The sequence below is a fragment of the Aythya fuligula genome, chromosome 17 (assembly GCF_009819795.1).
Source record: "Aythya fuligula isolate bAytFul2 chromosome 17, bAytFul2.pri, whole genome shotgun sequence".
In the NCBI taxonomy this organism is placed as follows: Eukaryota; Metazoa; Chordata; class Aves; order Anseriformes; family Anatidae; genus Aythya; species Aythya fuligula.
This window is the reverse complement of record NC_045575.1, coordinates 7516525-7541628: the sequence shown is the minus strand read 5'-3', so window position 1 is coordinate 7541628 and position 25104 is coordinate 7516525. Positions and strand designations below refer to the sequence as shown.

The 25104-nt window shown below is 38.5% G+C and overlaps 1 protein-coding gene across 1 annotated transcript in view; it reads right to left on the bottom strand.

Moving 5' to 3' along the window:
• CCDC60 (coiled-coil domain containing 60) overlaps window positions 1-25104 on the bottom strand; it is a 69333-nt gene extending 44229 nt beyond the window's left edge. Inside the window, exons 1-3 of the mRNA XM_032199088.1 lie at window positions 25018-25104; window positions 5754-5837; window positions 4231-4322 (exon numbers count right to left, since the gene is read on the bottom strand). Coding sequence (XP_032054979.1) covers window positions 4231-4322; window positions 5754-5837; window positions 25018-25104 — 263 coding nt within the window. The remainder of the gene's footprint in view (window positions 1-4230; window positions 4323-5753; window positions 5838-25017) is intronic.

Genomic DNA, 25104 nt, shown 5'->3' with positions numbered 1-25104 from the left:
AGCAGATGAAGTGTTATGAACTGGCTGTAATCCCCATTCCCTGTTCCCCTGCACCACATGGGGAAAGGAGGTAGGATAGTGTGGATGGGAGGATGCTTTTGGTTTGCTTTTAGTTTCTCACTGCTCTAATCTGTTAGTGATAGGCAGTAAGTTACATTAATCTCCCTATGTTCAGTCTGTTTTGTCTGTGATGGTAAATGGTGAGTGATCTCCCTGTCCTTATCTCAACCCTCAAGCTCTTTTCATTTTATTTTCTCCCTCTCTTCCTTTGAGGAAGAAGATTGAGAGAGAAGTATAGTGGAACTTTGCTAGCCATCAGTGTGAAGGCACCACACTGTGCTGTCAATGTAAAAAGTAAATATAAATTTACTTGTGCAGTAACACAAGATTAAGTCTTCTTTTGCTTTGTGTTCCACCTACATTTCAATGGTGATGGAAAATCAGTGGACAGGAATAGATCCCACTCAGGCATTTGAAATTACATGAAGCAAGTATTGCATACAACTGAAAACTAAGTTTATGGAACTAGAAAAACACGGAGGAGTTGGAGATGCTTTAACAGGTATAGATTTTCTTACTTGTCAGCACACCAAGTTCTGCTTGGGATATTAAAATAGAGTTGGGGTCTGTCTATTTTCTGCATCAGCAGTAAAAAAACATTCTGTGGGCCAAATTAGATGTTTAGGAAGTTGCCCAACATTCCTGTCCTCTGTGGTTGTGGTACAGGTACAACTGATCAGGACTTAACAGACAATTCTGCTGATAATGTCCATAAAAGAATAAGAACTTCTCTGTCCTTTTAGCTGTGTTTTTTTGTTATTTTTTTTTAAATCACTCAGAAAACATAACATCAAAATACATTAGGATCAAATCTATTCACATCATTAAAAGTCTGCATTTAACATAATTTTGCAGATTACATTACCATTAAACATCCAGCTGAAGGTGAATCTGCATTTATGATTATGTGAAGCATGTGTCTTGAGTTAAAAGTAGGCTACACAAATCACTTCACCTATTATAGGAAACAACTGCACTCACCCAGAGTGATGGACTGGATCTCTTAAAGTCTTTCCCTGGAGCTTCTGATTTAGTGGCCCAATTTTGAAAAAGAATCAGAGAAAGAGACATCACTGAAATCTAGAATAACAACTCAAGTATTTACTTACCTGAGACACCTGAGTTCCAGTCACAATTGTTCCAGTGATAATCTTACATCCACAATTTGATTTTTTCCTATTTCCTATCAGAGTAATCATCATCTACCTGATACCCATCAGAGCTGTGGACTTAAGACAATGCTTGCATGCCCTGAGTGCTAGGCATCATACAAGTTTTCAAGCTAACATCCCTGAAAGCGTAAGATAACGGTAATAAGACTGAAAATAAAGAATGTAAATACAAATGGTTAAAGAAAAAAACCCTGTATGTTAAAAAAAAAAGCAATTTTCATTCACACTCTGCCATCCATGCCAAATTAAAAGCTATATATTTATGCAGTAAGTTTAGTTCAGATACACTGCACTGTTTCTGATTCCAATTTACTTGACGGAGGTGCAGTGAGGTCAAATGATTTGTACAAAGGTACACAGAGCACTGCTCAGCAGGAGTTAGGATCACCGTCTTGATACCCCCACTCCCAATTTCTGACCTCCCTATAGAGCACTCACCACAATGCTATAATGCTCAGAAACAGGGAGCAGAAGGTGCAGGAAGCGTGGAGAGGCCATCTACTTTTCTCCTTCTGGTATGAACTAATCACATCCAGCTGCAGTTTGTACCACTTGTCCTACATGGAGCTGCTTTAGCACACAGCAAAGCCACCTTGGAAAAGCATTGTTTTTCTTGCCACTGAATCCTTCAGATTCAGTACTCCTCATCAAGAGCTCAAAACACCAGGTTCTGCAAAAACAGCCCTGTATTGTCCATTCATATGCTGAATAAGTTGTAGGTATAAAATCTCTATAATTATATAATTAGAAGCTCACTCAGTCTATTTAATTGCAGAGAATTTCAACGATGTGGAAAAGCTCAGTTGATCCTAAACATCTCTACATTGGTCAAGGTATGCAAAAATACTACGTAGCTCCTACTGACATTTCAAAATGTTTCCCAGCAAGTAACAAACCAAGGCCCCCTCAGGTTAACCTACTAGCAAAATGACACTCAATTTCTTTGAACTATAAATTATAATGAGAAGAATGGTTCAGTTAGCTTCATCCAAATGCCTGGCAAATCAGTTGCATCAAACTTAAAAATCAAGCCTTTTCATATCACGGGTGATGGTAAACTTCATCCTACAAAACGTTTTAAGTATTTTTTTATCCTACTCATTCAAAATTAAAGGATGTAAAACATCCTAAAACAAGCCGCAAGCACCTGCAAATCACAAATCAAGAAGAAACTGACCTCTGACAGCTTTTCATCAAAAGAACTTTAACTTGACTTCAAAGAGACAATGCCACTAATAGTTAGCAATGAAGGCAGACAAACATAATTAACACTGCATTTACAGCAAAACCAAGCCAGCCTTTACTAAAATGGCTCATTCAACATTTGAAGTATGCAACATTTATTATTTTGCTTATGGTTTATCACCTTTTCAGTCAAATTTATAAAGTGAAAATTCACAAATTAACAAAATAAATGAAAAATAACTGGATTAAAATAAGGATAAAAGGGAAGAATGTGAAATTTAACATTATAATGAGTAAGTAGTATACAGCTTAGTAAAAATGTTTATAGTATAAATATTTCAAAATGTTTACATTGTATAAACACTACATTGTGAAAAGTAAAGTTGTGATTCCTCTGGAGTAGCACATGCCAAGAAGCTACTTTTCTCTAACTTCCTTGATTTCTGTACCATTACAATCTCAAACAATCTTTAACATATTATGAAGATACAATATCACGTGTTCTCTTGACTGGCAGACTTCCTTGGATTTAACCAATTAAATTAAGTTTCCATATAAATGTCTGCCTTGTTGCTGCTTGCTTTGATTCAACTATTTTTATCTAGTGAATGTTCTTCAAAGGCTCAAAGTCTACAAACGTGGTAAACACTCATGTAAGGTGTACCCTGCTGGGGCTGGCAGCAGCAATTTGTCAATTTTATTTGCAGCAGGCTGTAACTAAACCTTGCCAGATGTAAATCACCTTTTTGTACTACTGCTTGCTGTTTCAGTTGCAAATGATTCTTGTTTCTTAGATTAATACTCACATCAAGAAAGCTAGAAGGTTCCAGGAAAATGTAGAAACTCCAGAGTCACCTACTGCAAGACTTAAACGGTTTAGCAATTACTTAAGCTAATACTTAGCAAATACAGTGAATAGTTTCTGTAGGCAAGTTTGGAGTGCAATCAAAATGTATGATTGAAACAGAACAGCATATTGAAGGCTCGGTCTCATCAACTTAAGGAGCAGCTGTAGTGACAATGCTGAAACACAGGTGTCAACACAGCATAAGTGCATTTAAAAGTATGAGTACCTAAACTGGAAACCACTCTTTGCTAAAGACTACGCCCAATAGGCTTCATTGTTTTGTTTTGTTTTTTAATGGGACTATAAGAAATGCCCTGCAGAGACAGCTTACTGCATCTCTGACAGTGGTTATAGAAGATACATTCTAGGAAAAGCAAGCATGCCCAACCAATTTTTATGGTCAACCCCCTAAATCAAATAATGGCTGTTGTTCAAACAGTTGGCTGAAGGCTATATAGGATCCCAGATTTATGTCTGATTAAAACATCCCCATTCCCATCAACTAAGGAGCACAAGAGTTTGTTCCTACCAAGTCAGCATCTTCCTGAGACTCAAGTTGGAATATTCTGAATGAGTCTCTGCATGTATTTCTGTTTGTAGTGAGAATATCTACCATTATATTTTCCACCACAGTGGACACCTTTGCTTATTTCTGACTACTTTGATTACCAGATCTTGGCACAATACTGTTTTATGCAAAAAAAACTGCAAAGAAATAGCAAACACCTTTATAATGAACACTTAAACAACGTAGAATTATCAACAGGGCTATCAATCATTCTTCATGCACCAGAGTCAAAATTTTGAGTATACACAACAGCACATAGAGAGAAAATTATGAGCCATCTTTCCCTAAGCTGTTAGTACAGTTGATTATTTTGTCTCTAATCCAACTGCTGCCACTGCAGAACCAACAATTCTTTTAGTCTTGACTGGTCCGTTTCTGTGTGCTCTGGATTCCCTTACCTTGACTGAGCTAAAGCTTTATTAAGAGTCCTCAGCTCCTTTCCTGTTTCTCTAAATGAGGTGAGTCTCTTCACTGATTCCGGTGGGTCAGACTGAAAGTGATAAAGTTGATAATTAGCATTAGGGTATTAATAAGAGCTCAGCAGAGATAAGATATGTGCAGTCTCAGAGTTCAGCTTTAATCACTAAACACTGTCTGAGATGGTCAGAAAATATCTGGGACAGCATTAGGACACTTCATAAGCATGTAAAAAAACTTTATATGATATGTCTGTGTAGACACGTGCGTTTCAACAGCTTTTAACTCATTGGCTGACTTTGGATTTAACAGAAGCCTTACAAGCAGTTAAGGACCTGTGAGACTCATTAAACTATCAGACAAGAAGAGACTGTTCAATTGCCTAGACTAAGGGAATGACTGCTGTGACTGCTTATGCAAACTACAAGAAGTATACATGAGAGAGAAATACTTTAGCAGTTCCAGTCCAAGAAGATTTTCAGACTCAAAACAAGGAGATAGGCATTTTTAAACAAACACACATAAACAAAGCAAAAAGATGAAAGCAATATGAAAAGTTCCACAGATGTGGCTGCTTTTGGAGCATAGAACATAATGGTTTCTTATTTATTTTTAAAAGGAGTATATACACAAGGTCAGCAATTTCACACAAGGGAATTAAAATCATCAACTTAGTACATTGTTCAAATGCATGCAACATGTTTTCTTCTGAACATCTCTGAGATAAAAGTTTACATTTGTTGTTGAACTAGCCATGGCTTAGAAGTATCCTTGGGGCTTCCAGAGAACAGCTGCATCAGTTTTATAGAATGATGATCACATGCTGTGTGCATACAGTGCTTTTGCATGTGTTAGTTAAGCTAATAAAATATGCAGCTGAGGCAGCATTCAATGTGCAAGGAATGCATGGCTGAATTGCCATATATTGGGAAGAGTAATATTGGCGTGCACAACCTGAGGGGCAGCCTAAGCTATTCCTTTGGGCAATTTTGTGCATCTTGTAAGTTGTCCTAGGGTGCCCATAAAAATAAATTCCCAGTAAAGGAAATAAAGATGACCAACACCCCTTTCACCTACAGGTTTTTGAGATATAAGGATGTGCAATACTGACCTACGTCCTTCAAAAAACAAAATGCTTAAACAGTCATTCTGAATACGTTAGTCATTTCTGTGCTAAACTGTTGTATAGTTTGAAGGTTGGCCTTCCAGAGTTGATGAATGGAATAACTAGCAACACTAAAGTGAATTTTCTGAATAGTATTTTTTTTTTTTTACCAAATTACACTATAAACTTATCTCACTCATTAGCGATCGTTTTACTAGATAAAACCTATGATATGTTCATCAGCCAGCAAAAAGGCCAGTTCCTTTTATACAGTAAGGCTTTAAGCCTTGAACACAGTAAACACTTATGTATATATTTTAAATATGATGTCTGTCTGTTGGCTTCTTTAACTTAATCCCGAATCAAAGCTTCAACAGTAATTAAACTATGTAGTCTTACCTTTGGTTTGAAAGAGTACTCATTAGTAGGAACCTTAGCTACTTCTTTGCGTGGTCTTTCCCGCCCATCTTTTTTTGCTGGTTCCTAAAATATTAACAAAAACATGTAACCATATTTGAAGTGCTCATTAGCCATACAGTAGCTGGTCACCATTTTCAAAATTAAGTGGTGCAAATAAGTTGTCCTACAGGGAGGCAAACTAAAACAAATATAATGGCTAGTCTTATGTAGAAACACTTAAAATGTCACTGAGTAAATCTGGCACACAGAGAGGTTCTCATGTGAAGCACCTATGGAAAACCTACCGCGCAAAGTGCATACACGCTTTCTAAATTACTGTGCTTGAATGTTTAAAAAAAACACTTTTCTTATGGAAGATTTATCTACTGCGTCTAACATAAAAAGAAAATCCAATTTCCAAAACAGGAATAGGAAATTACTTACCAGTAATTGTTCTTCCCTGAAGATAGATACCACGCTAGATCACTATTCTTGGGTCTGTGCTTTCACCCCCAAGGATGGCACAGACTCATGAAAAGCCCTGAAGTCAAACACAAGCCCATTTTTAGTTCTCCTTCAACCAGTAGGTTATTCAAGTGGAAGGAAGACAGATTCCCTCCTATTAATATTTATATACATAGGTATATATGCAGGTAGATTAATAAAAGATTTTAGATCACTCAGCAGTGTATGGTGCTCAGGCTAAAAGGATATGAAAATAGAAATTCCTTCCTGGAGTAGTTTCAGATCAAAGAGCTCATTTATTGATTCCAAGCAAAGCAAAGCTGGAGGCCCTAGAAAGCCACAGCCATATAGCTTGGGCAGAGCTGATGTACAACGAAGTCTGAAAGTCTCTGCACAGCAAATTCAGAGCTGTGGATGAAATACTTGCTACACTATATAGCTTTTGCACAACAGTGCAAAGCCTGGAAATACTTAAGTGTTTTAAAAATCCCTAAGAGCACAGCACTTTGCTTAGAATCTTGACTTGGGAAGGCACAAACTGCTTTCCAAATCTATGTTCCAATGTAACATTTCAGCAGAACAAAGGTTGAAGGTGTACGGAGCAGTATTCTTCACCCCCTAGAAAACTGCTAACACCAGCATTCTAATGTAATCACTGAGGCAGCCCATAAACAAAAGACTGGAAAAAAAATTAAGCAGCAATGGTACTAAAAGCAAAGTAGCTGGAATAGAAATAAGATTTTCTGCAGCATGTAAAGATGAACTAATAAAATGTCAAAGACAAGTGTCCAAAGGCTTTGCTATTTCATGCAATTGGGGAGCACTTGAACAAGATTGGTCAGCAGGAGCAGGGACAGATGGCAAATTGACAGGGATTGGGAGTACAAATCTTAGAGGGACCCTGATACATCCAAGAGCTGCCTCCGTGTGTGAAGAAAAGCTCATTCACACACTGAATGAGAAAGGAATCATTTTACAGCCTGAGCAGGCACCCGTATTTCACCCCATCAGAGGAAATTACTGGAAATAAGTATGCAGTCAGTGAAGAGAGTCTTAAATTTTATTTTTCCTAAAACTCAGTGCAACTATTTATGATTATATGCCATAATCAATACATTTTGTCTGAATAGTCCCATGTCTTTATTTGTGAAAACAGACTTTCAAAAGTTGACTGGATCTCAGAAATCTGTTGCCAAACAAAACACAGTATTTGTGGTTTTGATTTTTTATTTTCAGCATAAAAAACTATATTCATAACTGTATGTATATTAATGCACACAAACAATATCTGAAACATAATGCTAAACGATGTAACTATTATTTTTCGCTGATCCACCCTTCTAAACTTCAGAGTACTCTTCACAGCAGAAAGGTGCCAGATGGATGGGTAAATGACTTCCTAGGTGAAACAAGCCTTCAGAGAACCTGGCCTGGAACCAATTTCATTTCAAAATGTGAAAGGTTTTCATCCTCCTCCCCCCATCCAACATTTTAATATTTTGAACAACATTTAATTTACATTAGGGCACACATCATTTTGAGATTACAATGGAAAAAATAGCTCCAATAAATTCTCAGTCTTTTGACACAGTAGCAGAGGAGAACAAAGGTTGAACTACTTTCATCTGGCTTTCTCCTCTGTACTTGCAATCTACAATGCTAACCACCAACCTTATCTGAGCATCATCCCATAGTATAATAAGCAACAAAACCCAAAATTGTAAGCTCATGTGAGTTCTCATCTTCTTTGCTACAGGAATAGCATGCAGACTGATGCTGGTGGTGGTTTTTCTTGTTACTGTTTTGTTTTATAATTGCAAACATTTAATCTGTATTTAAAGAGAAAGCTATTAGAAACCTGATTTGGACTTGGAGCAGAAGCATCTTAGGCTTCAGAAACAGCCAAATTTCCAGTCTGATTTGTTCCTGAAACTATTTTTTTTCTCCCAGCAGAAGCAGCAATATGTTGGCCATGGCCAGCTACCATTGTTTTTACAGCTGGCAATACCCTGAATGACGTGATTAAAATCGATTTAAAAAATCTCTCAGAATAACTCATTACTCCAAAGACTTCAATGGTTTAGAGGTACGTTGACCACCAGTACTGGCTCAAAATCCATTTAGGCACATTCTTTGCAAATGTGCAATGCCGTAGAGCACTGGGAGAAAAGTTTTTTTCAAAGAGAACTTTCAGAGATTCCTGGATACAATGGGAAAAAATAAATTTGTGATCAACGTTTTACAGGATGCAATGTTATCCTGCATCCCACCTCTGGTCAGGCAGCTCTGCCAGTTCATGAGGAAAGGCAAGAGAAAAGAGCTGTAAGCCTACCTAACCTTTGCACAGTTTGACAGGAAGGAAGGGGAGGGAGGTATCACATATGCTACCCTTCCACCCAGGTACTGATAATGTGATTCAATCAGCCTTATCACAGAAAACAGAAGGAAATAGCTTCCTTTCCTACAACGATATCTTTCATTATGTCGTGTACTGAAAAGGTGCAACCTGAGCTTAAAGCAGTAACAGTACATAATGATAGAACAGGAGAATTCCATCTTCATAATTTGTAGTGCAGATATAAAAGACTGAGATAATGCTGCCAAGTCTAATTTGTTAGGCTCAACAATATGTTATCATGACAACCTGAACAATCTTAGTGCAGAAACAGTGAACAGGCTTGGAGGTCCCCCCCTGCCCCCCCACTTTTTTTTTTTTTTTTTTTAAAGTGTTTCCAACTTAAGGAGACTGTTATCCTAGTCCATCTAATTTGCTTTTAAGCTATCAAAGGTTTGTTTCAGTGATCATTTCCTGCTTTCTTTATAGTGAAGTAACAGAATAAGATACAACTCCGTATGTAAGAAAGAACGGCAATTTAAACAGATACAAAAAAAAAAATCATACGGTAATATAGGAAATGTGGTCCTAAGTGAGATCACTTGAGGAAATTAATCCAAAAGTTTCCCTGAAAATGTTTGAAGTCCTTTTTCTTGAGATCACACCCAGCAGCTCTCAGTAAAATGAACTACAGAGATAGTGCAGCAGGTGGAGCTCGATGCCATCTGGTTCCCTATCAACTGCTCCTGCGGACCTGGAGGCAGCCCCTTCCAGAGCTATCGCAGGTGGCACACACAAAGGTCTGGCATTCCTCCTTACTGGCTTTGGCTGCTCTTTGCATGTCCTCTTCAGCTTCAAGAAGAAGATTGAAAGTTCCAAGTATTTTTGGATGAATAAATTCTTTTCAATAACTTGTTTCAATCACAAGCCACCACCTCCAGACACTAGATTTCATCCTAACAATTCCCAGACACTTCCACTTTCTATTTTAAATTCTGCAGAATAGAATTTCCTCAGCTGACATTTCCTTCCTTTTAATAAACACGCTTCCCATTTCATACACTTATCTTTGCAGATGTCATTCTGTAAATTTTGAAAACTTCCAATTTTGTTTTCCAAATCCTGTTGTGGAAAAATGAGTTGGTGATCTGCATGTCATCTACAGATGGGAGAGCTGAGGTACACCAAGCTTGCCTTCAGTTTGTGTTCATATATTTATTTATTTTACTTAGGCTTGTGAAAGAACTTCTTTCCTTGACAATTCATGAAGCTTTTTTCCACTCTGGTCAACCCATTTGGTTGGTATGCTATTGTGAAAAATAGATTTGACACACCTATTGCGCTCTTCTTTCTAATATCGCTTGAATAGGAGCATTATGATTACATTTGCAAAAGGTGACTGTGTTTTGATGAAAATAAATCAGCACAGCTTCATCACAAGCCACCCATTTAGTCATCCAGATGCAAGCCCAACCTGGTGAAATGTATTTTTAATTTTACAAAAACATTTAGAAAGCTCTCGTGAAGCACTCCATACAGAGATGATTACTGCTATTCTGCAGGTACCATTCTAAATGTTGATTTTTAAAGCACGCATTCTAGCCAAGTACTCAGGGTATGCATTTTTTTTTCTGCTTCTGCTGCTGCTCAATACTGACCCTTTTTGCCCTTTCACTAGAATGTGGGAACATGGAACAGACATCAGGGCCAAAAGAGAATTTTAAATTAAACACAAGAGACTCCTAGGCAAAGGACTTCAGTAAGAATATTCTGCAGAAAATTAAGTCTGCTCTAGGAGTAATGTTATTTTAGTGCTCCAGCTTAAGCTATGCCACAACTAAATCCGCAGATGCAAATATATCTCAGCCTCAAACACAAGACACCTGATTTGTTAAGGTTGTGCTGTACCATATCAATAATTCAAAGCACTCTGCAGCTGAGAATCTCTGCTGCCAAGGGGAGCACTTGTTAAGTGCTATTACAGCAGCTTCCATTCCTTGGTCTCTGGTCAGAAATGATCCCACTATCGAAGGAGGAGGGTACTCATCCCTCTGTTTCACCATAGTATTAATGAGGGAGGGAGCTCCAGTTCCGTCCACTCTCCTTCTATGCTCCAACGAACATATTACTGTCAATAAAGACATTTCAGCTGCCTCCTTCCTTTTTCCTGTTAAGTGAGAGAAAGGTTGTTTACCAGTAAAGGTGTAAGAATGAAATTTAGAATAAGTAGACTCAATTTCATCTCTATCAAACTTCCTCTGACATCCTAAATAAAACATTTAACACTTTCCATCAGCCACTAAGAGCTTTCCCCTCCCCTATCTCCCCATGTTTTTTTTTTTTGTTTTTTTTTTTTAAATGAATTTTGGTACAAGCACCTCAGCTCACTAGGCCTCTGTTCCCCATATCCAAAAATGGGGAAAACAACATTTCTTATTCATTAACTTTTATGAACTATTCAACTATTATAGCGGTGGAAAGCATACGTACAGAAAGACCATTGCTTTCATACCAAAACAGAACCACAGGATCTTTTGGGTTGAAACGGACCCCTAAGGTCCACCTAGTTCTAACCCCCTGCCTTATAGCTTATTATTGTTTATTCCATCACTTTGCCTCAGCTTATCCTCAGGGAGTTTCTCTGGGAAATCCTCTTTGCATTTTATTTTCTCCAAAGAATATTTACTTAATTCTGATAAGGGATAAATTATGTAAAAATAATTGGATCAAATTAATCTCGACTGTAATGCCATTGTTGCCATTGTATTTACCCCCCAGTTGCTTTTAGCCCCTTAGGCAACTACATTATTTGACCTGCCATCTTTACAGTCTATGTAAAACCATTTCATTATAGGATGATCTGAAAACTCCATGATCTAAAGGTTTTGAATTGTGTCCTTACAAGTAAACATAAAAGAAAACTGCTCCTATACAACATGTCTCTTTATGCCTCATATTTCTGCCATTTACCTGGTCTCTGGGCAACATGTCAATAATTTAGGTTTATGCAGCTCTCCCAAAGCCTTTTATTTATATTTTTGGTGGCATACTGTTAATCAAAATAATAGTTAGCCTTCACTACTGTTTTCTAGATATTTACTTCTACTCAATTTAGAATTACAAATGTTGTCCCCAGATCTGCTTACAGAAAACCAAATATCCTAAAAAGCTTTTGGATTGCCAGAAAGTCTGTTGTATTAGAAATTAATGTAAACAGTATTTAACTGAGAAAATAAAACCCTCACGTACCACAATAATGCTCATTTCCTTCTTGCATTTAGTAGTTTAAAATAACTTACAAAGTGCTGAAGAGATCCACTTAGTAACAAAGGAAACTCAAAAAAACAGAAACCCTTATTAACATCTCTAAAAAATTAGCTTCTTAGTTCTGCTAGTCTAACACATGATTTCTTATTGGAATGCTATGCTAAAAACATGAAAGTTCATGAACCGAGGCAGGAGTACATAATAAAATTAACAGATCAATACCTTCTACAGCACAGAGTCACTATTCAATCCAAAAGCAACAAACAAAATAAAGAACATGCCATTCTGTTTTATTTCATAGTGAAAACAAAGTTAATTTGAGAATGAGTTGGGGGAACACACAGCTGGTAAGCAGAGTTACCAGCCCCAGGAAATTCAGGGAAATGTAATTGAGAACGAATTATCTCTTTAATTACTTTTGACCAAATCAATAAGAGCCACAGAATAGAAAGCACAATGACTGCCACCTGGTAGAGGACAAAACAAAAACTGAAAGTTACTACAAAGCTCGGTCATGTTAAGACCAAAGAACTTTTCTCTTACAGGAAGAAAGAAAGAGGGTTAAGGATATTGGTTCAATAAATAAGCAGTGCATATAAAAGTTAATAATTGATCCTGGCCAACACACGCTGTTCTCAGCTGTGAAGACTGTTAACACTTTACTTGAATTTTAAACTGTCCAGTCACCACTTCAGGATTAGCAAAACAAAAAGCACCACCTGTTTCTTTCTGAACTTCTGCAGTTTCTCCCACACTTTCTTTTTATCTACTAAACAGCAACGTAGGAATTATTTGCTGTTGCAGTTTAAGGCATAGCGCTTATTCTTGTACTTGTATTAATAAACAGACCAAGATCCTACATCTCCTTTGGCTTTGTACCACAGACGAGTAGCAACAGTCACACCTGGAGGTCACAGACGTGTAGCCAAACACAGCTGGCTTTCAGCACAATGGACTATCTGCAAGCAAGGCAGAGATGGAGGGACCACAAGGGCTACTCTGGCATCCAAGAGCAGTGAAGACTCCAGAACCTGTTTACCTGTAGTACCTGCAGGGTCCCCATTACTACAGCAATCTACCACCTAAAGTATTAACGGTCGCAATACATGTCAGTCTGTATATATGAAGGATGAAGGTACAACCAGGTAAGTGACTTGTCCCTGGTCACACAGAATACACACACAAAGGGCATGGAATTGAAAGCAGGTCTCTGAAGCTCAAAAGCTCACCTCTTGACTTGAGCTAGAAGTCTAACTCCACAGTCTGACTCAATCTTTCAGCACATCTGACTATCACTGAAGAAAACTAAAGGAGGCAGATTTCTGAATATCTCCTTTTTTCTCAACCAGGTTTTAATTTAATATGCCACAACTGTTGATCATGTGGATGCTGAACATCAAATTAAACTGAATACCAGGTGTACTGTTAGCACCTCGCTCTCTTCCCTTTTCTCTGTGTCCTCCACCACTCCCCATGGACCTTAAGGTCTTCAGTTTCAAGCAGTTCCTTTAAAAGTCTTGGCATTCATATGTGAGCAGGACAGTGTAGTTACTCCATGAGTTTACAGAGTAAAAGAAATTGCGTTTTGATATGACCTTTCCTCTCCCCCTCCCCCTCCCCCCCCCCCCACACACAAGCCTTCTAGTCAGGAGTTACTTTAACTGGCAACAGCAAAAGACTGCAAAATGCTAAACTGGCACCAGAGACTGAGATAAAGTAAAGCAATGTGCAACAATCTTCACGCTGCCCTGTGCTGACTGAAAGGCTTAAAAGAATGTTTCACAGAAGTGCAGTTAGAATGAATAAAAACAGAAGCTCTACAAACAAACAAAAAGGTAAAGGCAGCTTTGGATGATGGAGATACCTCACCTGTTTTTAAATAGCGAGCTGTCCTTTTGAGCTGTAGCATTTCCCTAGCAGTAACTGAATTCTTCTTCCCCTCCTGCCCAGCTTACACCTTAAAACTATATACAGAGTAAGTCCTTCACTCAGGGGGTAATACATCATTCCACTTTGCCAATGCCAATTTAATGTGTAATCCTTACACATTGGACAGAAGAGGCAGGGCAGTGATGAAGGAACAATCCAGCAAATAAAGTGCATGAAGATTTGAGCCTTTTCTTCTCAAAGGCCACAGTCGTGTTAGCAAGAATTTCAGAATTCTTAATTCAATATTACAGCACTTTTTTCCCCCGTGGCAATATATGTCATGTTTTTGAATAGGTCTGATTCAAGGCAGACATACCAAAACAGTTGATTTGCTTTTTCAGTGAAACAGACCTGACTTCTACTAAAAGAACCATCACTGGCCCAGAAAAATCTTCAGCACAATGAGCTACTTCCTATATCATTGCCAGACCTACCATGGAAAAAATTCAAGTGACAATGTCTTACAGACATACACTGAGATACGTTATACAGCCCGAGGTAAAAGAAACTCACTTCAGAGTCTTTCAAGTTGCTGTAGCCCATTTAGAGAACAAAGATTTGGGGCCAAAAGCAGTACCATTACTGCATCTATTCCTCCTGAAATACATTCTCTGAGAAACAGTGGGAACAAACATGCAACACTCCTACTGGTTTAGTCAATAAATAGCAAATCTCATTCTGTACAGACTTAATTGAGCATTTTTCATAATATCTACATTCATTTCAAACTCCAACAACAGAGGAAAACACATTATAGTACAATATGACAAACTTTATAGCACAATTTGCTCAAACAACAGCTGGCCCAGTACATCAGAAGGAAAGAAGGAAAGAGTTGGCTGTGATTTCTGAAGCATGTTGTTTCAAACAAGCTAGATATTAGAACTTCCTTGATCTTAAGAAAGAAGGTTTTTTTTTGTAGTAGGTATGAGGACACAAAAACTATTGAGAGAATGAGCAACTAATTATCCTGAAGCTGGCCTGTAGAAGGAATTGGGGATGCATAAGCAAGCCCAGCTTTGCCTCATACAGAGTTCAGAATTATCAGTTTTATGTGGTTGATTTTACTGATGTCTTAGGAAAACCTGATAGCTTACGTTCATAAGGTTTATTAGAATTCAGTTCCTGTAAATGAGTAAAAACGTTAAGGAGGAAATTTTTCCAAGCCCTTTCTTGTACTTTGAGTCAAATTACTAGCTGCTAGGCTTCTGATTATGGCAGCCAGCTGTGTGTCCACTTAGCACTTATTTCTGGAATGGCCCAATCTGGAGGTATATATATGTATATTTAAAAAATAGTATACATTCTCTACGTTACTTAAATTTTCCAATACTAATTGCACTACTACAGAGGTACACTCAAACAAGATAAGAGAATTGTCTAGGATCAGTGCATACGGGGCAAACAGGGCAGCCGTTTGGGGCACACCGGCCTCCTGCAGCAGCCACAGGGGGGTTCCTGGACTTCCAACTTAGCACTCTGTCATGCCACCCGAGTTGATTCCTCTTTTGAACAGTTCCTATGTAGATAAAGTCTGAAAGCTTTCTAATGTGAATGATGACTTCGAATCCTCAGAAGGGAGTAAGGTGTAATCTCTGGGCAGCCTGATGCCAACATGGCTCATGCCCCGCCTATTAGACTGAGGTGATTTGTAGAAACTGTTCTTAAAAGAGGATGGGCAGGACCAGTGGGAGGTTGGAACAGCAACAACATGGAAAAACATGTCTGTTGCATAAAGTGTCTTTAGCTTCCAGAGCTCTATGCTACTCATTACTCACAAATAGCATCTACAAAACTTTAAACTCTGCAGTCAAACATTTATTTTGATATCACAACTAGCAACTTTGGGGAAAAGAGGTCACTGATGTCTGTAATCTTGAGCTTTTTGGGGGAAAGAAAGAAAAAAACACATTATATCCAGTTCAGGGAGAGGGAAGGTTGGGGGGATTCTTCTCTCTGCCCCCCCCCCGCCCCCCCCAAACAGAGAAGACTCACTGACTAGGAAATATAAAACCCTACAAAGGGTAGAGAAGTTTAGCAACAATAATTCTCTTCTGCCATCACAGCGCTTTGTAGTAGTATTAAAAGGGATGCAGATTGCTAGCTATGCCTGGAAAGATAATATTCTAATGCACAAATTCCTATTAGAGATTCTCTCCTCTAAGAATTCAGACACGTTAATCAGAATCTCTAAACTGACTGACAAATACAACGTTGGTTGGTGTTACTCTGCATGCGGTGCTATACCTAATTTCAGGATATGACCTTCCATATGGGGTAGGCAGACAATGAGAATAATATAGTATGATCATTATGGAGTTTATCTATCATTTTAATTTTGAAAGACAAAACAATTTGAAAAAACTTCTGTATTTATTTTGCACACTGTCTAATCTTTTGGATATTCCAAATCATACTTTAAAAAACTCAGATGATTGAGTTGGTATAATGAGAAATTTAATGACCTGTAAAATGAACAGAGCACATCTGCCAGCCCTAAAAAAGTCATCTTTTCTCCACATGCACATCACAATATGGGACTGACAGTTCCAGTCTATTTTTCCAAGCAGCCACTCTTGTTACTTCCTTAAAATAAATATGAATTTTAAAAAGCTGACATATCTCTTCACATTTTTCCAGTGTTTTCAACTTCAAGAAGGAATATTCAAAGAGTATTCACTGGTTACGACATACACGGACATTCTACCCACCTAAACTGAAAACAAATTTTACAAGGAAAAAGATAAGCAACTTCTGAACCATTGGTAATTTCACTCAAGTCTATGTTTTTTAAGGGTCATACTCTGCTGAAATAAAGTTCCTGACCAAGTTTACATTTTGACAGGGATAAATACAGTCCATACCGTGACAGCAGCACGAAGGGTACCCACAGTCCAGCTGGCACCAACTTTGTCCGTGACAAACACGGACCACATCAAGAAAAGAATTATTGGCTATGATTTTTTCCAAGATCAGAGTACCCTTTAGTTCTGAGACAAAGCCCCAAGTGCTCTTGATAGCTACATTAAGGTCCTAGCAAACAGCTCTGCATGGGTTTTAGGCACAATATACTGAACAAAAAAAGGGATTTTTAGTAACTCATACTAAAACACTAGCAAGCACGCACACCTCACTTATATCTGGCTGACTCATCACATGAAGCTAACTAGCATTCTTTCAAAGATTTGACTACATTATCTGCTAATAAGCCCTATACTATTTTATCTGTGACTTAAAAGAAAAAAAAAATGATTAATATTTAGGAACTACTCTACAATTCTGATAAAAGAAATTCAATACAAAATTGATAACATTTGACACAAATAAGGGAGTAAGCCACAGCTAAGCCACAAAAACTTGACTTTCCAGAGGACAGCTATTTTCAGAAACATTTTGTGATAGCCATGCCAGCTGCACACACAGACTGCATTGCATCTGTGGCCCATTCTCCTTAAGCACTGTCTTTGTTTTGATTTCCTATTTTGTATTCCATTAGTTTTAAGGCTGTATGTCATTCTGCCATTAAATCACTGTTTTCAAGCAATAGTGTCTTCTAGTTGACCTCAGAGCAAGACAGGACAAAGACTTCCATTCATACAATTTGCCAGTACAGCCAATAGGTGATGGAAAGCCTTGCTCTAGAGCCCGTATCTTACGTAGCCAACTCATTCTGACTTCCCAATTACTGCCACGCACCAATTCAGACCTCAGACACCTCATGTAAGTGATACAAGCTAACAGTATGTGATGAGAACAGCTAGAAATGAAATACCCAAAAGGAGAAAAAGTTACAGACAGTATTTTACCAGAAGCAACTTGTTTAAAACAGAAAGATTCAAACGCTTCTGATGAGCTAAATGAAATGGCAAGGTGCCTATTTAGAAAACAATTTTTTTTTCTAATTTTTTTAATATTTTTTTTTTAGAATCTGCATTCACTAAAAGATGAACTAAACTTACTGTCAAGCAAGGGTGATTTCTGAATGTCAGACAGCAAAGTTGAATGAATTCAGTACTTCCAAGCCTTTAGAAAAAAGCCAGGAGGAAAAGAAAAAAAAAAAGCTTTGTTCTGACGAATCTGGAAATGGATCATTAGGATACAGCCAGGGTGTAATTTTTCATTTTTCACGGATTAACATCATTGTTTGCAGTGCAGGCTGTTGCATAGTGACACAAGCTCTATATAGGGTGACAAGAAACACACCCAAACAATTTCAAGAACACAGCAGTGCCTCAGATAGGAGCTTAAAGTCAGTTTATTTTACAGAAATCCACCTCTGAGCTTCGCCAATGAACAATGGCAGCATTTCTCAGGTCAGAGCTCGCGGGTGAAGTGCCTGAGAACCCTCCAGTGACGATACAGCTGTCTGCATGGAGGATTCAGCTCCCTGAACTGTGATGAGCAATTTGTCTCACAGCTTTGATCTGCTGTCAGTTTAGCAGATACTGACCCCAAGAATTCATTTCTAACATTTCAGGGGAACCTAACCAAAAAAAAATTGAAGCAGCGTGTGGTATACCTGTAGTTAACCTATCACCTGCTGATAGTGGTAAAAGAAACAATAAACGTGCTTCTGTTATATGACAAAGGCTTTCAGTTTCTTGAATGCTTAAGTATTTGAGCCCAACACATAAAGCATCAACAAGGTAAAGCAGCATAAAGGTCAGCACTGAAGTAAATACATTAAGGATGAAGGATTGCAGTGCAAGGACTGCTCTAACAAGTGAGGAACCACACAATTTCATCCCCCCAGAAGCTCCACAGGCATTAGCTCAAGGCCAAAGACACAGCAAAGCGCACTCATCGGGATGAGAAAGGGCCAGAGACTTCAGTGGGCTCTGTAATTTACTGTAACCTACCTTTAATTGCAGCACAGAAAACATTACAAAAAACAAACAAACAAACACACGCCAGTTTTGCAGTCTCTTTAGTGCAGAGATGTAGACTGTTACCTGGAGCCCAATGCAACATAGCAAGAATTTGCCTTTTATGAGTTAAAAGGTAAAAATAATCCTTAATGTTAAAATTAGTAATGGATGGAGTGTACAAATGAGTGATTAAAATTAACATCACAACTGCTTCATGAAGCACCTTTTGACCCATAAATGAAATTGTGTGGGTGTGAATGAAGTCAGACCATAGTCTGGCAGTGTTTCACCTGAGGAATTGTGCCTTACTCCACGATTAACCCACAGAGGTTGATAGGTAGAGAGATGAAATATCTGAGGATTGTACACCAACAGGGACTTCAGAATCCTTCTTTCATAATGCTCAGATTAGCACAGAGGCCATGAAAACCTTCTAGCTGTAAGTCATTGAGGAATTATGTCAAAACTGGTCTTAATACATTGGAGAGGACAAAAAACAGTGTTCCAAAACAGTACCCCAAACAAATTCAATGCCCAGTTTCCACACAAAGTAACTTTTTTCCAACCAAAAGCATCCACAATAACATTACAGCTCCTACCTCTTTTCCCTGTATCCTGCTTTTGAGCTCTTATGTAAAGTGTGACAGTTATATAGCTACCCAATTAACTTCGCTATTGTCCCCTAAAAACACTCTCCATCTTTGCTCTCCTTTTGTGCAAATGGCATAACGTTAATTTAATGGAAAGGCCACATTATACTACAAGGAGTGTAGTGACATTACATTATGTCCTCCCCCTGCTTACCATCCTCCCCCCATTGCTTCTGTGCATTTAACACTTCCCACGGACATCACATGAATAATGAGAAGTGACTCTAGCCACACACAGGGCTGCTTTCTACTGCTTGTAATTTAAGACATCATCCTACAGTCTCAAGGAAAGCAAAATACCATCGATCTGATTTTGTACACAAAAGGTTGTCCTTTGTAAGTAAAATTCAAGCTTTAAATCCTATAATTTCCCCCTCACTACTGACCATCTTCATTTGCTTTGCCTGCAGGAGAAAGCCCAATTTCAGAACTCACTTCAACATTTCCACATTCTCATCAACTTACCCCAAAGTTGTTTCTCTTTGTTATGAGAAGGATACTTTCTCCTCTGCTCTTCTTCCATGCAGAATCTGGGGAGAATTAGCATGCTGTCCTGGCGAAACTTGTTTAAACTGTTGTCTGCCCATCTGAGTTTGCCTTCCCTTTTTCTACTGGATACATTATTCTTCATGACTCTATCCTAAACACTCAGGTAGTACTGCTCTGCCAGCCATGGCTAGCCACAGCCTGCTGACATGGCCTCTACATTCTGCAAAATGTTTTTGGCATCATTTAGGATGTGCAACTGATCTCTATATACACATCCTTCCTACAAACAAGCACAACCCAACCTATCCACAAACTTAGTCCTACACTACTACATAGTTCTTCTTTCTTTTTTTTTTTTTTTTTTTTTAAATGTGGCTATAAAAATTTCCACATTGTTCATGCTCCCCCTCCCCTAATTAAATAACTACTTCCTACTAGTGATCACATGCACAGAGAGGTTCATAAAAAATGCCACATACAAAAAAGAGTGCAGCTTTTCCTATCTAAAATGTTTTCTTACTTTCCCAGTATGCATTTCTGACATAGCTCCACTGAACATGGCATTAGGGAAATCCTCCACTGCCCAGTAAGATCAGCAGTAACACTCCTTTGTGCTCTCAGAGCAATACAGAGGAACTTAAACCAGAAACTCATCCATGAATTACAAACAGTGTTAACCTTAGTGTCCACCGCAAGTTCTAAACAGAACAAATTGCACCCACAAACAGTGACAACCATTTATTTCTTACATGGCACTTCTAGTCAAATCTCAAAGTGTTTTATGAAACATCTTTTTCCCCATTCTCACCCCAAAATAACCGTTTGACCAAGTGCTTCCAGATAGCAAAGGACACTTAATTGGCCACACTTGTGGGGAGCACAAGATTCTTCAAATGGGATGAAGAGTCTATTCCTTTCATTCTGTAACTTACAGAGTATTTGTATGCACTATTTAGGAGAAGCAGACATTAAACACACTAAAAAACTTCATGTTTTGAATACTTACAGGGAAACATCACCTTTCAAACTCACTTCTCTCCTGCCCGAGGCACAGTATTGCAGATCGATTCCCAAAGCTAGGTGAGCAATGCAATTTGCTAAAATGACAACTGAAATGTAATCACACAAGTGTAATGCACCATGACTGTACCAGCAGCCTGGCATTTGGCAAGTTTACTAAAACCTTAATAACAATGCATTATTACATTTGCTATGCTTCCCCTAATTCATTATGGAAGCAGCCTTTAGGAATAGAAATTGAACTTTTGAAACTGATTAGACTGTTTTGCATTTAATAGCACAGAAATTGTGTGGACCACGCGGGTTAGCTGCTATTCCAGAGATATGTCAAACTCATTCAGCAATCATAAAGCTTTTATTTCTATCGCACACAGCATTCTCCGGTAGTTCAGCTCAGGTCAGGAGTACCACCTAAAATCTAATATTCATGTCATAAAGTAAAGCCAAATTAAAAAAATATCAGTTTTGGAAACATATTGCCCTGATCTCCAGTCTCACTTGTATCACCATTTTTGTGTTTCACACTCTAAGAGATAAAACAAGGAGTCCTGTGAGAACAAGCAAGAGCTCAGGATCAGAGAATTCTTCACTGTAGTACCACCTTCACAGTTTTCTATATGCAATTAGCTAAGATAAATCACTTCTATGATTTTGTTGAAATTTTACACTGTCTGAATAAGAAGTTCCAAGATATTTCTGAAGCTTCGTCTAAACCTAATCTAAATCTATCATAACTAAGTTTTCTCTTTTTATTTAATTTCATTTGTTTTTAATAAAAAAAGACTAAAGCACAGCATTTCCTAGATGCATATATGAGACCTGGGTTCATCAAATGACCACAGATTGGTTACCCAATTCAGAAAGCATTAGGAATGCCACCGAATCCATGTGGTCTGGCCAGACCAGCTTCCCTATTCTGGGGATACTGGTAAGACAACCACCACTAATGTTTTCCTGCTCTTCCCAGAGCGATAAGGAATTATGACTGACCTTCACATGGCTGGCAGCAAAAAGGTTCCCTGCATTCTAAATTCTGCCTTGCAATACTTTTTTTCAGTCTTCTGGGAAGTGAGGTATTAGATTGGAAACTGACAGATCTTTAACTGGAGCAGTAACAAATAACATCAGTGTAATTTCTCTCTTGAAAGAAATTGCTCCATTTTCTTCTCCAGTTTCCAGCTTAAAACCTTTCATTGCTGATGCTGTTGTCAGTCTTATCTGGTGATCTATTTACGTAAAGCACACAATTACAGTATAGATTTTTATGACAAGTACAGAGCAGGTTTTGACACTAATAACACTGAAGATTTTGTGGACTTGGATTGTTTTTAGGGCTTGGTCAGGAAAGCCAACTTTCTCCCATGTAAAAAGTCAACAAGTCACCGCAGAGGTTTTACAAATTAATTTGTCATAGCAATTAAGGGAAAGAAGCTATATAAACATGATAAAAGATGACTAACATCACCATGCATTGTTACATTAAAGAATAAGAAAAAAGACCTTTAACACGTTGCTCTGAACACTTAAAAAAAAAAAAAAATCAAAAATACTGTCTGGAAAGCTACACTCTTTGACTGTTAACGAATCAGCGCTGTCTGCAATGTATGCCCGACCTTTGAGAACAGGGGGAAAAAACATCTCAAACAAAACTAACTTGCAATTATTTGTAAGGGAAGCTTGAAAGGTTCCATCACGCTATGTAGGCACAGACACCTACTGACAACGCAGAACCAGGCAGCCACTCCCTCCCAGGCCAGGGAATTTTGATAGGCAAGAACTTAAAAACTGTCGGGAAGCTGCTTGGTGTAGCTGCTCTGGTTAAAATGCATGGCCCATTCAACTTCTCAGGATACTTCTCCACTTGCTGAGCTTCCCCCCTCCCTCTGTGGTACCACTAGAAGTTTGGAAGGGGGTTACTTTGTTCCATCAGGCTGCATGGGAAAGAAATTCTTTCACTGCATGGACCCAGCTTTACTTAGAACTTGTATTGTAAGACAGATGCTGTACTCCCTGTGTGACCACAGGACAGCAGAGTTTCCAACGCAACAGTCAGAACTTTCAAATACCACGCTTCAGCTGTCAAATTTACTTAATACAGACACAAAAAGCATCAATGAACATACCACTTTTCTAAACACGTTTGTCGTCATCATGTATATGTACAGAAAGAATTTTAAACATGCAATTACTACATATCCAATGTCCACATCATTTTGTGTTACTACCCCAGCATACTTATTATGCAAACGTTTTTAGCTCTTAAGATCTTATTTTTGATAATACCAGCTTACAAAGTGTAATCTGCTGGCAGATATTAGCATACCCAAGTCCCATTGAACCCACAGGCCTTTTATCATCTTCTTGCAGTTTACAAAAAAATTTATTCACCACTGCAAATCATCAGCTGTAGTTATTGCTGAGGAAAACATTAACTCAGAAAGCAGAGATGAGTACAAATGCAATAATTAAGGAGAGCATATTTCTTAACACTAGGAATATTATGCTCTCAGACACCTGTAATTAGACACATCCAGTAGACCTACAATCTTCTCAAGGTGTTCTGAATAGCAGAGACTGCTGGGGTGGGTGGCAATGGGGGTAAAAAACCCATAACCTGTGTTTTTGCTATATATGAAGTATTTTTCAAATAGGCAGTAGGAATACATTGTTTGTTTGGTTTAGTATCTTTGAAAAAACACACTTAAATAGGTATCTGCAGAGTAGCTTCAGTAGTGAGACTTGGTGTATGAACAGCATGAAATTCAGGGCTTTCCCCAGTCTGTCCTGATGGAGGGAAGCCAAAAACTGGTCAGATTCAGTACCAAGAACGCGTTTAGATTTTCTAACACAGTAACCAATCCCCTTTAGGAGAAAATAAAATAGTTAGCCTGATATTTCAAGACTATCTAGTGCTTTTAGCCACGTTCTCCGCAAAAAGGAAGGATGTGCAATTATATCCCCCAACAGCTTCAGCTTCATGCATCTAAAGCACAAATCACACAACTACACATTTAGTGGCGTAACTGGGACACTAAGCCTAACCCTAATTATGACCCTAAAATACATGTACGGCGCTACTTTCTCCCATCAAAAAGTGCTCCCCACAGAAGCATTTGGGTACACCTCAACTCCCTTTGGGAGCCTTTACTCACACAACACAACAGCACCTTCTCTCCTGTTCCTGCCTACCCTAAATAACAACCATGCTGCTTCTGTAGCAGCTGCCAGAGAGTGTCCCTTGGGCACCCCATTAGAAGGAGTAGGCTCAAAGTCGCAGGGACCGAATGTGCAGATTGTGGGCTGTAGAGCCAGGAGTTACTCCTCTCTGTGCACAGAGACCACAAGGACAACTGCTCTCTACCCGAAGGAGCACAGAAAACTCAGGTTGCTCCAGATGTCCTTGCATGAAGCAATGGCAGAATGGAAAGAAAATGGCACAATGCTCCAGTCTCATCTCAAGGATCAGCAGCTTGGTCCTTGTCCTTGGGGTTTAACGATTCCAGCTGCATTTAAAAGCAACTTGAGATAGAAAAAGACCCAGGGAGTTCACAGGTATGTAGTACCATGGAGACCAGGAGAAAATAACAATGTTCACAAACACAGGCACTCCAAGCTAATCCTGTCAGACCTTCCAGAAACTTAAATATGGACACAAAATAAAAAAGAAAATAATTAATCCACCACCACCAAAGCCATCCGTACCTATGTGAATTGTCTCACAAACACGTTACTCTTCATACCCTTCTTATGCTCAACTTTGAGCTTTATGCCCTCCCCTTAACCACCACCATTTCTCATCCCTGCCTTACACCCTATTATCCTCATGCCCTCAGCACGATTCCTCTCCTTCAAAGACCTCTCAAGATGGATCTCATACCTTGCCCCGAGTATTCTCCTTTAAGTATGCTCATTATCCTACACTTTCCTTTTCATTCATTAATCTGCTATCATCTTTGCTCCATTTTAATTGCTCTCATGAAGAACTTTAGAGAAATTACAAAAATCAGTTCCCAAAATCATAATACACGTGTCAAAGTGGTTACACTTTACCTACAAAGACCCTACTTCCATCAAATATAAAAGCAGATTACAATTACTGACAGAAAGGCATAGAATATTTCAAACGCTTCATTAAACAGAAATAGTCATTCTTCTCCCAGGAAGTAGGGGTATGCAAAGCACTTAGGAGAAAAGCCTCCTTGATTTTTTATTTTAAACACAAACAGGAAAGTTGTGCCTACCTGCGCGAGCTGTCCCAAGGAGTAGAGGGTGAGTTTCTTTGGGTCTGTGTAGAGAATCTCACCAAGCTCCTGGTATGGCTTCGCCAT